This window comes from Emys orbicularis, chromosome 12 (genome assembly GCF_028017835.1).
Source record: "Emys orbicularis isolate rEmyOrb1 chromosome 12, rEmyOrb1.hap1, whole genome shotgun sequence".
NCBI lineage: Eukaryota > Metazoa > Chordata > Testudines > Emydidae > Emys > Emys orbicularis.
In genome coordinates, this window is record NC_088694.1 from 53,767,202 (window position 1) to 53,783,608 (window position 16,407).

At 45.3% G+C, this 16,407-nt stretch overlaps 1 protein-coding gene across 1 annotated transcript; it reads left to right on the top strand.

Annotated features, from left to right (window-relative positions):
- Positions 1-6,141: 6,141 nt before the first annotated feature.
- LOC135887226 (olfactory receptor 6C76-like) lies at positions 6,142-7,071 on the top strand. The gene has a single exon (XM_065414998.1). The coding sequence runs from the start codon at positions 6,142-6,144 to the stop codon at positions 7,069-7,071; it is 930 nt and encodes a 309-aa protein (XP_065271070.1).
- Positions 7,072-16,407: the final 9,336 nt, after the last annotated feature.

Below are 16,407 nucleotides of genomic sequence, written 5' to 3' on the forward strand. Positions count from 1 at the left end.
CTGGGTCAGCAGGGTCCTTCCGCAACATGCTGACCAAATAGACTCACCACACTGTGCAGTTCTGTCCCTGGGCTCCTTCCTACCCGGTCCCTCGAGCGAGTCCCTCCGGTCCCTCCAGCTCCTCCGGGTACTCGGCTGCTGGCAGCTCCAGCTCCACCTCTGCCTCAGGCTCCTCCAGCTCCTCCGGGTACTCGGCGGCCGGCAGTCCTGGTAGCCCGTGTCCTTCCTCCAGGTCAGGTTTCTTTTGGTCCAGGGCCTCCCCTGGACCAGCAGCAGGGTCTGAAGGGAGCAGCCCGCGGTCTGCATCTGCTTCCCTCCCTGGTGCTGCCCTGACTGGGCTAAGGGCCCTGCCCTTTATACTTCCTGTTCCACCCCTCCCCTTCCGGGGGGTGGAGTAAGCTTGGTCTGGCCCCGCCCACTCAGGCTGGGAGAGCGGCCCTTTACCCTCAGGTTCGGAGGGAAGCCACCCTGGCTCCCTACAGAGGTGAAACTTGGGCTATGCAAGACAAATCCGACTCCTGAAAGGACTACAGTAGTCTGAAAAGGCTGAAAATCACTGTTTTAAGGTGTTTCCTGAACAGCAGTGGCAGAAAATTTGTGCATCCTGTATTGTATTTAATTGTATGTGTACAATACTTTGGTAATTTTATACCATTCACAGAATGTGAGGATCTCATTAAGAAAAAAAAATTATGATTGTGCTTAGAGTCCCCAACCAAGTTCAGGGCCCATGGTGATCTGAAAACACACACCAAGTGGCAATCCTGGTCCTGAACGCCTTAAAATCTCAACAGACAGAAAAGACATATTACCATCTTCATTCCATCAGCAGGGGAATGAGGCACGAGAGATGCTGGGACTTCCCAGTTGTCACACAAGGATTCTGTAGCAGAACAAAGAATTAAGCCCAACTTTGTCCACTCTAAGGCCGATATCTCAGGCACAAGCGCATCCTTCCTCTCCAAAGCACATGGACATTATGCAACAATCCCAATGCATCTTTGCCGTCACCTTTGGTCACCAGCATTCATTACATTTCCCCTTCCTTAGAGCAAACTATCACAGACCCAGGATCACTGTACCTGTATCCCTCTCCCTGGTCCACTCCCGTAATGTCCAGTCAGGTCTCCAGCCATCCCCTGTCACTGAGCAAGGACCCTTGGGCCAGGCCTTTCTGACTGGGGGTATTAAGGAATGAACAACCCCCGCTATACATGGGGAATCCCCCACAAGACACCCTGCCTAATGCACAGTGTCTAGGTGTTGCTTTCTCATCAAGGGCTCTGACCAATGAACTGCAAACAGTGACAGGTTACCTCCTGGTGCTTTCTAAGCCAGCACATTTATTCTTAAGGTAAAGGCATTGCAGAAAAAAAGTATCAAAACAATAACCATTCCTAGATGTATGGTAACTATACCCAGTGACTGCAGCTTAGACATACCCAGTGTGGCCACGCTCACTTTAGTTCTAGTAGAGTAACTGAAGTCGAGCGACTCAAATGTAACAACTCTAACATTTTGGAAACAAGGGGTGTGTCAGCCTAAACAGCTTGTGTCCCCAAATGAAATTAATGGGCAGCAGGTTTAAAACAAATAAAAGGAAGTATTTCTTCACACAACACACAGTCAACCTGTGGAACTCCTTGCCAGAAGATGTTGGGAAGGCCAAGACCATAACAGGGTTAAAAAAAAAACTAGATAATTTCATGGGGGATAGGTCCATCAATGGCTATTAGCCAGGATGGGCAGGGATGGTGTCCCTAGCCTCTGTTTGCCAGAAGCTGGGAATGGGCGACAGGGGATGGATCACTTGATGATTACCTGTTCTGTTCATTCTCTCTGGGGCACCTGGCACTGGTCATTGTCAGGAGACAGGATACTGGGCTGGATGGACCTTTGGTCTGACTCAGTATGGCCATTCTTATGTGCTTATGTTCTTATCACGTGAGCACAGAAAAAAGATTGCAGGCATTCCAAGACACTCAGGAACAACCCATCCGTACAACAATGAAACAGCTGCAGGTTACCGGTGGGTGTAATTAACTTAATGTGGCAATGAGCAACTGATTGTACTTCAATTATGTACATCGAGAATGTACCTGACAATATTTCAGTCAGGGAGAGTTAGGTTTAATTTTCTCATTAATGGCGCAGATCATATTTACCCTGTATAAAAGCCGAATTAAAGAGATCAGATTTCAGACTGATGTTTGGGGAGTTATGGAATTAACCTGGATTCTGTTTTCCAGAAGCTGGGAATGGGCGACAGGGGATGGATCACTTGATGATTCCCTGTTCTGGTCATTCCCTCTGGGGCACCTGGCACTGGCCACTGTCGGGAAACAGGATACTGGGCTAGATGGACCTTTGGTCTGACCCAGTAGGGCCGTTCCTATATTCGTATGTTCTCATCTGACATGCATTTCCTCCTCGCTCTAGCTCACCCTTCCCTTAGGAGTTCTTGGGGAACCATCTTTGCTTAGGTGGGCAGGGTCACCTCTGCCTGCCCCCCACACTTGCAGCAACTTCCCTCAATGGAAGTTGGTGAAAAATGGCTGAACAGCATGAGTGAGTCATGACACTTCTGCCCTTTCATCACCGTCCCGTCTCTCATTCAGGTGACTCACCAGCCAGCCTCATCAGGGAACACAGAATCCTACCAGGGCGACTTCAGTTTCTCTGCTGACAAGCCAGTACCTCTGGTCAGGGGCCAGCCTTCTCCCTAGAACAAATACATTTCAATAGACAACCACCATGGAAGAAGAGTTCATTCTCTTGGGCCTGGCCAATGACCAATCATTTCAATATCTTCCTATTCATGGTTCTCTTCATTGCCGCCTTCTTGATCCAATCGGGAAACACCAAGGTCATCTCCTCCATCTCCCTGAAGCGATACAAATATTCTGTAGCAATTCTTTGTTTTGCCAAGAAAATGAGTGAGTTGGCACGTGGAGACACAGAACCCTTTCGCTTCTCCCTGGGGAACGAAGAAACATAACATCAACCTGCTCTTTTCTAAAACTTTTAGAAGAAAGGAGCAGAAGTGTGTCCCTATAGTGTTGTCAGCAAAGCTCATTAGCTAATTGGCCACAGGGGTCCCAGCCAAAAATGAGGAACAAGAATACCAGACATGACAACTATTATAAATGAGAACACAAAAGGGAGGGGTTGTTTAATATAGCCCAGGTTTATCCTCATGATCTGTTATATAGAAAGGCATAGATAGACAGGGCCAAATTGCAGCATCTTGATTCAGCAGCAGGATTTCTGTGACAATTGCAGGTGTTTCTAACATCTCGAGTCTGAGTGAGGCTGTACAGAACAGGATGGCTGGGGTGGGATTTTAAAGTGATCTCGATTTGAAGAGCCTGGCAGTTAATATTATTATTGTTTTGTTCGGTGGTCCGAGATCGAGGCCCCTGTTTAGGATCCCAGTTCTGTTGTGCTAGGCAAAGAAGGGAGCTCTCCCGAAAATATTCAGTCTGTGTAGCTTGAGTCAGAAATATATGGATGTGATCAACAGCACAGTTGGGAGATAGATGTGTAGAAAATAATGACAGATGTGATGAGCAGAGGTGACACAACAGCTGCCATTCTTTAGTGTCTCCTGGCTATCGTGGCATTTGGTGAGATCTGAGGATGGATTTGAAGTGCGCAGTGTGGTGACTTTGGAGATCTTTGCAGGTATGAATCTTTGAGGTTTGCAAGTAGACACAATGCCGCTACCATTACTTCAGGGATCCCTGTTATGGGATACATTTAATGTGGGAACAATCAGATTTGTTTCATCATGGTGGTGAAGTTACAACAAGTGCCCTTGCAAAAAATTCTGCTACCCCTAGCTGCAAAGCCAAGCGGATGGATGAGATGGCTTATTGCAAAATGGGAATCTCTGAGAAATAAGAGACCTTCTTGTTCTGTGTATTCAAACTCCTAGAGAAATACTGTTGAAAAAGTAGAGCTTTTGAGAAAAGAAGTGTTTCGAGAGGTGCATGGGACCCAATCTGCAAAGACACAGGGCTTTTCTCCAGGTTCTGTTTGTGATGCGGAGAGCAGCCGTCCCTGCTGACGAATGTTTGTGTCCTCACTCTCCATTTTCCAACTCTGTAAGTACCTCTCCGTGGCCACCAGCATCTTAACATTGTTTGAGAGCCCTCTGGAGCCAGTGTTAGGCTCTCAGTTGACTTTGAAGACCATTGGATCAGACCCTGCAGGTCCAAGCTGGGTAATGTGACTGATTTAAAATTTAGCCATTGAAGCTATGCTTCTATTCAATACAAGGGGAGGCGGGTGTCTATGTGGGAAGGCAATGAAACCAGAGTTTAGGAAGGGAAATCCTTCCTAATTTGTAACCAATATGTTGTGTTAGAGCAATGTCCGGCTGAATCTGCAGGCAGCCAGAAGCAGTAGCTTGCCCACAACATGAGCATCTGCCATTTACTTCTATAGAACTTTGAAACCCAGTGAAGTTATTTTCATTCGCAGGAAAACAATTTATCTTAGAGAAAATACATATCCAACACTGATGGTTGCCATGTCTGATTTCAGGGTGGGGTGTAACAGAAGAGAGAGTCCCTGTCATAGGTAGTGTGGGCTGGGCAAGAAGGATTCACATCCAAGATCTTGTCAGACTAACATCACTGGGTGATTACCTGCTCTGTCCATTCCCTTTGGAGCACCTGGCATTGGCCACTGTCGGCAGACAGGATACTGGGCTAGATTGACCTTTGGTCTGATCCAGTCTGGCCGTTCTTATGTTCTTAACATTGCAACTACCCTATTCACTTGTAGGTCTGGTGAAAAAGCAGGAGAAAATGGGATGAGCCAGGTAATTAAACTCCCATGAGCCTGACATTGACCATGGATAAAATTATAGAATGGCAGATCTGGGACTCGATTAACATACAAATAGAGGCAGATAACAGAATTAATTCCAGTCAGCGTGGGTTCATGGACGTACATTCAGCCCAACTAACCTGAGAGCTTTGTTTCATGTCATTACAAGTTTGTTTGATGATGGTAATAATGCTGATGCAATATGTTTAGATTTCTGTAAGGCATTTGATATGATACAGAATGATACAGAACCATAGAGATGTCGGGTTGGAAGGGAACTTGAAAGGTCATCTTTTCCATCCCTCCTGTGCTGAGGCAGGACAAATATACCTAGGCTGTATTCTAACCCTTTCATCATTTTTGTTGCAGTCTTGTGGACCCTCTCCAATTTGTCCACAACTTTATTTAAGTGTGCACTACACAACTGGACAGTACACTCCAGCTGAGGTCTCACCAGTATTTAGTCACTTACTTCCTGTGTCTCACATACAACAGTCCTGTTAATACACCCCAGTATGATATTGGCCTTTTCCCAACAGCATCGCATTGCGGACACAGATTCCATTTGTGAGGCAATATAACCCCAAGGTCCTTTCCAGGAGTACTACCTACTTGCCAGCTAGTCCCATTTTCCTGTGCATTTGATATATTTTTTCCTAAATCTAGTACTTTGCACTTGTTGGCTATTACTTAAAACCCTGTTATCCTCTAGGTGCTTACGACTTGATCGTTTAATAATTTGTTCCGGTATCTTTCCAAGTATCACAGTTAGGCTGCTTGGTCTATAATTCCCCAGGGCCCCTTTGTTTCCCTTTTTTTAAGGCAGGTACTATTTTTTATTTGATTTTTTACATTGTGATTAAGAAACTAGAATGATACACAATTAACATGGTGCAAACTGAAGAGATTTAAAACACGTCTAACTGAAAAGTGGACTTCTATATGGGCAATCATCATTGAGCATGGGTGTTTTTAGAGGGGTGCCACAGGGATCGGTTCTTGGCCCAGTACTTTTAAATTATTTTTATCAGTGACCTGGAAGAAAACAAAAACAAAACTTTCACAGACAGGATATTTAACCTTTGGTCCATTCTATATAGGAAGTCAGAATAAATGATCATACTGGTGCCTTCTGTCCTTAAAAATCTATGATAAATTGTGGTAAAACGTATGACTTTTTCAAAGAAATTATTAAAGAGATTAGTTCTATTTATGTGGAGAATTTTCCTGCAGGCGTTCTGTCCTTATTGGCCTATTGGTGCTGGTTTTGACATGGTTTATTTTTTCTTTAAAGATGAGTGAAGAATGAAGAACCAGACCATGGTGGTGGAATTCATCATTGTGGGACTGTCCAACAACCCCCATGTCAACATCATCCTGTTCGTGGTTCTATCAGTTGTCTTCTTCTTGACTGTGACGGGGAACATTGCTGTTGTCACCCTCTCCTTGGTGGACCATCGCCTCCAATCGCCCATGTATTTCTTCCTCAGGAACTTCTCCCTCTTGGAAATCTGCTTCAGCTTAGTCATCATGCCCAGGTTCCTCTACAGCCTCCTGACAGAGAGAAAATCTATTTCCCTCCCTGGTTGTTTTCTTCAGTTGTTGTTATTCTTTGTCCTGGGATCCTGCATATTTTTCCATGTGGGTATGATGTCCTTTGACCGCTACGTGGCTATCTGCCATCCCTTGCGTTACGGCACCATCATGAATGGCAGGGTCTGCTTCCAGTTAGTGCTGGGCTGCTGGGTGATGAGTTTACTTATAATGTTTCCCCCAGCCTTTATGGCCGTCCTGGTGCCATTCTGTGGCCCCAATGTCATAAACCACTTTTATTGCGATACAGCCGCATTGCTCCAACTCTTCTGCATAGACACGGGACACATTGAGGTAATGCTCTTGCTTTCAACTTCACTTCTCATACTTGGAAATTTCACAGTCACTATCATTTCTTATGGCTGTATCATCTGTACTATCATGCGCATCCCATCCACCACAGGAAGGAAAAAGGCCTTTTCCACCTGCTCCGCTCACCTCCTGGTTGTTGTGATATTGTACAGTAGCTCCATCTTCAGGTATGTCCGAAGAAGTCAGCGGGGAGCAGAAGAATTTGACAAATTTGTGGCCTTTTTCTTCTCTGTGGTGGCCCAACTCTTTAACCCCTACATCTACGCTCTCCGCAATGAACAAGTCAAACAGGCCCTGAAAGACATCTGCGGCAGAGCATTTTCTAAGTGAGGCTCTCATGAAAATCCCAAACCACAAAGAGGCAGGCAGGCACAGAACCTGGATGGTCATTGGGTTCATGCCAGGCTCCCCAATGGACTTTGGGGTCCTGAGCAGTACATAGGAGTGAATTTATTTCCCCCTAGCTAGATGCATAGGATATAAGGCCAAAACGGACTATTTGATCATCAAGTCTGACCTTCAGTATAAAACAGGCCTTAGAATTCCACCTAGTTAGCTATATGGTGAGCCTAGTAACTTGAGTCTCACAAAAGAATGTTTTCCTGTAGGGAATTCACTCTTGATTGGAATCCTTCAAGAGATGGAGAGTCTGCCACCTCCTTGGTTGTTTGTTCTAAAAGAGGAATGTTTTGGATTATTCTTGCTGAAATTAAAAAATTACAAAATTTATTTGGGGTTGAACTATATATATATATATATATATATATATATATATATATATTGTGACAAAGTTCCTCCTCTATCTTGGTGGGTCCTGTGCTTATTGGCGGATTTTCTTGCCTCAGAGATTCACCGTGTGGGTTGGGGAACAGCCCAGAGACCTTCCCCTCTGGAAGAACCCACAGTCCAGGTCAATTGGGAGGTTTGGGGGGAACCCGGGCCCACCCTCTACTCCGGGTTCCAGGCCAGGGCCCTGTGGACTGCAGCTGTCTATAGTGCCTCCTGGAACAGCTGCATGACAGCTACAACTCCCTGGGCTACTTCCCCATGGCCTCCTCCAAACACCTTCCTTATTCTCACCACAGGACCTTCCTCCTGGTGTCTGATAATGCTTGTGCTCCTCAGTCCTCCAGCAGCACACCCTCTCACTCTCAGCTCCTTGCGCCTCTTGCTCCCAGCTCCTCACACTCGCACCACAAACTGAAGTGAGCTCCTTTTTAAAACCCAGGTGCCCTGATTAGCCTGCCTTAATTGATTCTAGCAGCTTCTTCTTAATTGGCTCCAGGTGTCCTAATTAGCCCGCCTACCTTAACTGGTTCTAGCAGGTTCCTGATTACTCTAGTACAGCCCCTGCTCTGGTCACTCAGGGAACAGAAAACTACTCATCCAGTGACCAGTATATTTGCCCTCTACCAGACTCCTGTACCACACTGGTCTGGGTCTGTCACATATCCCTCCCCCCTGCTCAACGCCAAGGGGTTGGGCAACTTGGGACGCCAGACAGTGCACACGTGACAAACCATCGGTGTTGCCATGATGGCTCCCTGCTCTGTGTTGCACACGGAACTGGAAAGGTTGGAGAACCATCTGGTCACCCTTGTGTTCTTCTCCTTGTTCCGCTCCATCCATTGAAGAGGGGCATGGTCGGTCACAAGGACAAATCTGCGCCCAAGCAGGTAGTAGCGCAATGTTTCCATGGCCCATTTTACAGCGAGGCATTCTGGGTCTGGGTCTGTCACAATATATGCACTCAATTTTGGGACAATATATTATTTGAAAAGGAAAAAAGAAAACCTTATATGTGAAAAATCTTGAAAAAAAATATTTTGAATTTTTCAAATTATTTTTTGTGATCTTTTTAATTTTTGGCCAAAACTATTCAGGCTGAAATCACAAATGCTTTTCCTTGACTTGCAACTGGATTTTTTACTGATTAATTATTCATCTGAAAAATTTCACACAGGTCCGTTTCTAATTTCAGATTGTCTGGCTTTCATGTCCAGCCAATTTAACTTGTTCTGCCTTTCTCTGCTAAGTTGTTGTAGCTGTGCTGGTCCCAGGATATTAGAGACAAGGTGGGTGAGGTAATGTCTTTGACTACACCAATTTCTGTTGGTGAGAGATACAAGCTTTTGAGCGACTCAGAGCTCTTCATCAGGTCTCCCCCTTGCCCTCTACAAGGGATAGAAGGAACACCCCTCATGAAATATTCAACCCCACGGGAGGGATGAATGGCTCCTCACAGAGTCTGAAATAGCTACTTAGGCTAGGTCTACACTAGGGTGGGGGGTCGATTTAAGATATGCAAATTCAGCTATGCGAATAGCGTAGCTGAATTCAATGTATCCTATTCGACTTACCGTGCTGTGAGGATGGCGGCAAATCGATCGCCGCAGCTCCCCCGTCGATGGCGCTTACTCCTCCTGATGAGGTGGGAGTACGCGCGTCTATTCGAGGATCGATTTATCCGTCTAGATGAGACGTGATAAATCGATCCCCAAAAAATCAATTTCTACCCGCCGATCCGGGCAGGTAGTGTAGACTAGCCCTTAGTTGCTAAGATCTTTGCATATCCTGTTGTATTTGTTACCTCGTCCCTCGTACCCTGCCTTGGCTGCTTGTTTGTACCAATTCCTGGTCATGCCATCTTTACAAATTATCAATAGTAGCACTGCCTTTCTTGTAACTCATAGACTCATAGACTTTAAGGTCAGAAGGGACCATTATGATCATATAGTCTGACCTCCCGCATGATGCAGGCCACAAAATCTGACCCACCCACTCCTCGAATATTTCTCTCCCATGACTCAGCTGTTGAAGTCCCCAAATCATGATTTAAAGACTTTAAGTCGCAGAGAATCCTCCAGCAAGCGACCCCTGCCCCATGCTGCGGAGGAAGGCGAAAAACCTCCAGGGCCTCTGCCAATCTACCCTGGAGGAAAATTCCTTCCCGACCCCAAATATGGCGATCAGCAGAACCCCGAGCATGCAGGCAAGATTCTCCAGCCAGACCCACATTGACCATTGATACTAATTACCAGTGATGGCACGTTATTGACTTATTGACTAAAATCACATTATCCCATCAAACCATCCCCTCCATAAACTTATCAAGCTTAATCTTAAAGCCAGAGAGGTCTTTCGCCCCCACCGTTTCCCTCGGAAGGCTATTCCAGAACTTCACCCCTCTGACAGTTAGAAACCGTCGTCTAATTTCAAGCCTAAACTTCCCGACGGCCAGTTTATATCCATTTGTTCTCGTGTCCACATTAGTACTAAGCTGAAATAATTCCTCTCCCTCCCTGGTATTTATCCCTCTGATATATTTAAAGAGAGCAATCATATCCCCCCTCAGCCTCCTTTTGGTTAGGGTAAACAAACCGAGCTCCTCGAGTCTCCTATCATACGACAGGTTTTCCATTCCTCGGATCATCCTAGTAGCCCTTCTCTGTACCCGTTCCAGTTTGAGTTCATCCTTCTTAAACATGGGAGACCAGAACTGCACACAGTACTCCAAATGAGGTCTCACCAGCGCCTTGTATAACGGAAGCAGCACCTCCTTATCCCTACTAGAAATACCTCGCCTAATGCATCCCAAGACCGCATTAGCTTTTTTCACAGCCACGTTGCATTGCCGACTCATAGTCATCCTGCGATCAACCAGGACTCCGAGGTCCTTCTCCTCCTCCGTCACTTCCAACCGATGCGTCCCTAGCTTATAACTAAAATTCTTGTTAGTCATCCCTAAATGCATCAATTTACACTTCTCACTATTAAATTTCATCCTATTACTATTACTTCAGTTTACCAGGTCATCCAAGTCTCCCTGCAGGATATCCCGATCCTTCTCCGAATTGGCAATACCTCCCAACTTTGTGTCATCCGCAAACTTTATCAGCCCACTTCTACATTCGGTTCCGAGGTCAGTAATAAATAGATTAAATAAAATCGGACCCAAAACCGAACCTTGAGGAACTCCACTGGTCACCTCCCTCCAACCTGACAGTTCACCTTTCAGTACGACCCGCTGCAGTCTCCCCTTTAACCAGTTCTTTATCCACCCCTGGATTTTCATATCGATCCCCATCTTTTCCAATTTAACCAATAATTCCTCATGCGGTACCGTATCAAACGCTTTACTGAAATCGAGGTATATTAGATCCACCGCATTTCCTTTATCTAAAAAATCTGTTACTTTCTCAAAGAAGGAGATCAGGTTGGTTTGGCACGATCTGCCTTTTGTAAATCATGTTGTAATTTGTCCCAATTGCCATTGACCTCAAGGTCCTTAACCACTTTCTCCTTCAAAAAATTTTCCAAGACCTTGCCTATTACAGATGTTAAACTAACAGGCCTGTAGTTACCCGGGTCACTTTTTTTCCCCTTCTTGAAAATAGGAACCACATTAGCTATTCTCCAGTCCAACGGTACCACCCCCGAGTTTACAGATTCATTAAAAAATATCGCTAACAGGCTTGCAATTTCTCTCACCAGTTCCTTTAATATTCTCGGATGAAGATCATCTGGTCCGCCCGATTTAGTCCCGTTAAGCTGTTCGAGTTTGGCTTCTACCTCGGGTACTGTAATGTCAACCCCCCCTCCTTTATTCCCCTCCGTCACGCTGTCTCTATTCCTAAACCCTTCATTAGCCTCATTAAAGACCGATGCAAAATATTCGTTTAAACATTGTGCCATGCCTAGATTATCCTTAATCTCCACTCCATCTACAGTCTTCAGCAGTCCCACTTCTTCTTTCTTTGTTTTCTTCCTATTTATATGGCTATAAAACCTCTTACTATTGGTTTTAATTCCCCTCGCAAGGTCCAACTCTACACGGCTTTTGGCCTTTCTCACTCCATCTCTACATGCTCTGACCTCAATAAGGTAGGTTTCTTTGCTGATCCCTCCCCTCTTCCACTCTTTGTACGCTTTCTGCTTTTTCTTAATCACCCCTCTGAGACGCTCGCTCATCCAGCTCGGTCTAAATCTCCTGCCTACGATCCGTTTTCCCTTTCTCGGGATACAGGCCTCTGACAGCTCCTGCAACTTCAACTTGAAATAATCCCAGGCGCCTTCCGCCTTTAGATCCATAAATATGTTAGTCCAATCTACTTCCCTAACTAGTCGCCTTAATTTATTAAAGTTAGCCCTTTTGAAATCGTAAACCTTAGTCTCCGATTTAATTTTGTTAATCCTTCCATTTAGTTTAAACCGAATTAGCTCATGATCACTCGAGCCAAGGTTGTCCCCTACAACCATTTCCTCAATGAGGTCCTCACTACCAAAACCAAATCTAAAATGGCATCCCCCCTCGTCGGTTCAGCAACTACTTGATGAAGGAATTCATCAGCTAGCACGTCTAGGAAAATCTGAGCCCTATTATTGTTACTAGCATTTGTTCCCCAATCTATATCCGGGAAGTTAAAGTCTCCCATGATTACACAGTTCCTATTAGTATTCACTTCCCTAAAAACATTAAAGAGTTCCCTGTCCATATCCAGGCTAGATCCCAGCGGTCTATAGCACAGCCCAAGCACTATCCCAGGGGAGGCTCTAGTAGTTTTTTTACCCAATGTGAGTATTGCCCAGACAGACTCCGTCTTATCCAGTCCATCACTTATTATTTCTTTACAGTTTACCTCATTATTGACATACAATGCTACTCCCCCACCTTTACCTTTGTTCCGGTCGTTCCTAAACAGCACATACCCTTCCATTCCTGTACTCCAGTCATGACTACCGTTCCACCACGTTTCGGTTATTCCTATGATATCCGGTCTCATTTCTCGGACCAGGAGCTCCAATTCCTCCATTTTGTTACCTAGGCTTCTCGCATTGGTGTATAAACATCTTAATTTATGCCGTTTAGCCTCCCTCCCATTTGTTATCCGATTTGGTACGGACACTGTACAGCCAGTATGACCTATTAGTCTAGTATCCATCCCCCCCGTCTTCCTTATGTCCAATCTCTTCCCCCCGGCTATGTCTGTTCTTGTCTCGTCACCCTCCTTCTCAATGTTGTAATTTGGCGTGGAGATTAACTGGACATCTCCCAACCGTCTCCCCTGAATTCCTAGTTTAAAGCTCGCTTGATGAGATGAGCCAGCCTCCCTCCCAGAAGTCTATTTCCTTCCCTACTTAGGTGAAGTCCATCCCGTGAGAACAGTTGCCTGTCCCCGAAAGCCTCCCAGTGGCCATACATCCCAAAGCCCTCCTTATAGCACCACTCCCTTAGCCAACTATTTATCATCACAATCCTGTCAGCCCTTTGCTGCCCTTCTCTAGGAACAGGCAGAATCCCACTGAAAATGATCTGAGCCTCGATTTCCTTAAGCGTCTTCCCCAGCCTGGCATAATCTCCCTTGATTCTCTCTAGCGAGAACCTAGCCGTGTCATTCGTTCCTACATGAAGGATGATCAAGGGGTTCTTACCTGCTCCTTTTAGGATCCTTTTCAACCGCAGGTCCACATCCCGTATCTTAGCGCCCGGCAGACAGCACACCCTTCTGGTGGGAGTACGCGCGTCTATTCGAGGATCGATTTATCCGTCTAGATGAGATGTGATAAATCGATCCCCAAGAAATCAATTTCTACCCGCTGATCCGGGCAGGTAGTGTAGACTAGCCCTTAGTTGCTAAGATCTGTGCATATCCTGTTGTATTTGTTACCTCGTCCCTCGTACCCTGCCTTGGCTGCTTGTTTGTACCAATTCCCTGTCATGCCGTCTTTACAAATTATCAATAGTAACACTGCATTTCTTGTAACTCTTAGATACTCAAACTGAGATCAGCATCCATTTCCACTGGGCATTAAGAGAACCCATGTCAATGTTGATTTTATAATCTAATGAATAGAGATGACTATTAGGGAGAGATGTTTGGTTTCCTCTTTGATTTTGCAAAGTGATATATTCAAAGGTGCAAATAGAGGTGAGGGGACAATCTCGCTCCACTCAAGTCGTTCTTGCTTCAAAGGTCATTTACCCAGCTTGTCATTTTGACAATCTCACCACACACTTTCTATGCCTTCACTGGGTTTGACATTCCATGAAATATGAGCCACTTTCCTTCAGTGAAGTTCCCTCCATGGTTTATTCCCACACTTCCAGTCATCGCTCATACACTATTCATACATTGACAACATCCTCCAATTGGCCAATGATCCCAGATCACATCACTGACCTTCAAATTTTTAAAGAAGCACCTTCAGACTTTCCTCCATGCTACCCCTCATGACTGGGAAGAATGCTGATAAACATCTGGTAAATACCTCATTGACCTCCTATCAAACTCCCCTTCGCTGTGATACCTAGCAAACAAACTTGACTACACTAAGGCAGCTGTTGTGCTTAGAGAGCTGTCCATCACGCTGCCCAACATTATCTCATTGGTTCCTGATGCTCCCCTCTTTTTTCACTTATTGTGTCTTGCGTTATACTATGTATCCTCTTTTGGGCTGGGACCATGGCTTTGGTCTATGTTTGTACAGCGCCTAGCACAGTGGGGTCCTGCTTTATGACTGGCACTCTTTGGGATGGCCACAATACACATTATAGATAATACAAAACTATGAAGTGAGTAGGAATGTTTCTAGAGACTTCAGTGGGGACAGGATGTCACTTCTGTTGTTCAGTTGGAATTCACCTTCAATGAATCTTGAAGACATAACTCCCCTTCATGCTTTGAGGAATCACCCTTGTACCCATGCAGGAAATTTCCCCCTTAGAAGTGACTGAAAAGAGGAAAATGAACTGCAAAGCTCCTGCACAAGGCTCAATCACAAGGTATTGGTGTGAGGAACATGGTTACTCCTCCTATTTTGCAAGGAAACCAACGACATTGTATGATGTGGTGTGTTAGAATAATAAAGCTTCTGTTCTCAATATGCTTCATTCTTTGGGACACCTTCAACTCCATTCCATGGTCAACTGGTCCTCTGGTGGTTGGGTCATTCTGGAGACCTGGATTTGACATATCCAAAATTTCTGTGCTGAGTGTCTGTGCTTAATTATCCTACCATTTCTTTGAGGAATTATTTTCTGTGCAATAGCCCCAGTGTAAAAGCAGAGAAAGGATGTTCTTATGGTTAAGAAACCAGCATGACTCTTGGATAAGCTGGTTTGAACCCCACAGCACAGTGAAATTTAGTGGGTGATGGATGTGTTAGTCCCTAAAATCCAGTTCTATCACTGTATGTCTCAGTTCCCCATCTCAGAAATGGAGATAAAATCTGTTCATCGATCTCTGTAGTGTGAGGTTCTCAAATCCACTTCTGTCTGAATGAAGGTATTTAGGCACCTAATGGGATTTCCCCATGGCACTTAAAACTCATTAATTTCAATGGGAGGAAGATGCCTCAAATGCTTTTAAAAATCCCACTAGCTTCCTATATACCTTGCACTATCTGACCCTAACTGACTTGCCCAAGGTCATGGAGAAGGACTCTGGCAGAGGTTGGAATTCAACACTGATTTCCTGAGTCGTGTTCTTACCACAGTAGCATCAGTCATACGGCTACCTGACTTTTCTGTATGTTTTCCGTGTCTTGCCATGAAAACTATGATGCGATTGGAATAACAGAGACTTGGTGGGATAACTCACATGACTGGAGTACTGTCATGGACGGATATAAACTGTTCAGGAAGAACAGGCAGGGCAGAAAAGGTGGGGGAGTTGCATTGTATGTAAGAGAGGAGTATGACTGCTCAGAGCTCCGGTATGAAACTGCAGAAAAACCTGAGTCTCTGGATAAAGTTGAGAAGTGTGAGCAACAATGGTGATGTCGTGGTCGGAGTCTGCTATAGACCACCAGACCAGGGGGATGAGGTGGACGAGGCTTTCTTCTGGCAACTAGCAGAAGTTGCTAGATCGCAGGCCCTGGTTCTCATGGGAGACTTTAATCACCCTGATATCTGCTGGGAGAGTAATACAGCGGTGCACAGACAATCCAGGAAGTTTTTGGAAAGTGTAGGGGACAATTTCCTGGTGCAAGTGCTGGAGGAACCAACTAGGGGCAGAGCTTTTCTTGACCTGCTGCTCACAAACAGGGAAGAATTAGTAGGGGAAGCAAAAGTGGATGGGAACCTGGGAGGCAGTGACCATGAGATGGTCGAGTTCAGGATCCTGACACAAGGAAGAAAGGAGAGCAGCAGAATACGGACCCTGGACTTCAGAAAAGCAGACTTTGACTCCCTCAGGGAACAGATGGGCAGGATCCCCTGGGAGAATAACATGAAGGGCAAAGGGGTCCAGGAGAGCTGGCTGTATTTTAAAGAATCCTTATTGCAGTTGCAGGAACAAACCATCCCGATGTGTAGAAAGAACAGTAAATATGGCAGGCGACCAGCTTGGCTAAACAGTGAAATCCTTGCTGATCTTAAACGCAAAAAAGAAGCTTACAAGAAGTGGAAGATTGGACAAATGACCAGGGAGGAGTATAAAAATATTGCTCAGGCATGCAGGAGTGAAATCAGGAAGGACAAATCACACTTGGAGTTGCAGCTAGCAAGAGATGTTAAGAGTAACAAGAAGGGTTTCTTCAGGTATGTTAGCAACAAGAAGAAAGTCAAGGAAAGTGTGGGCCCCTTACTGAATGAGGGAGGCAACCTAGTGACCGAGGATGTGGAAAAAGCTAATGTACTCAATGATTTTTTTGCCTCTGTCTTCA

Bases quoted from the DNA above. Each gene is read 5' to 3' on its own strand.
- LOC135887226 (XM_065414998.1), top strand. From the start codon at position 6,142: ATGAAGAACCAGACCATGGTGGTGGAATTCATCATTGTGGGACTGTCC.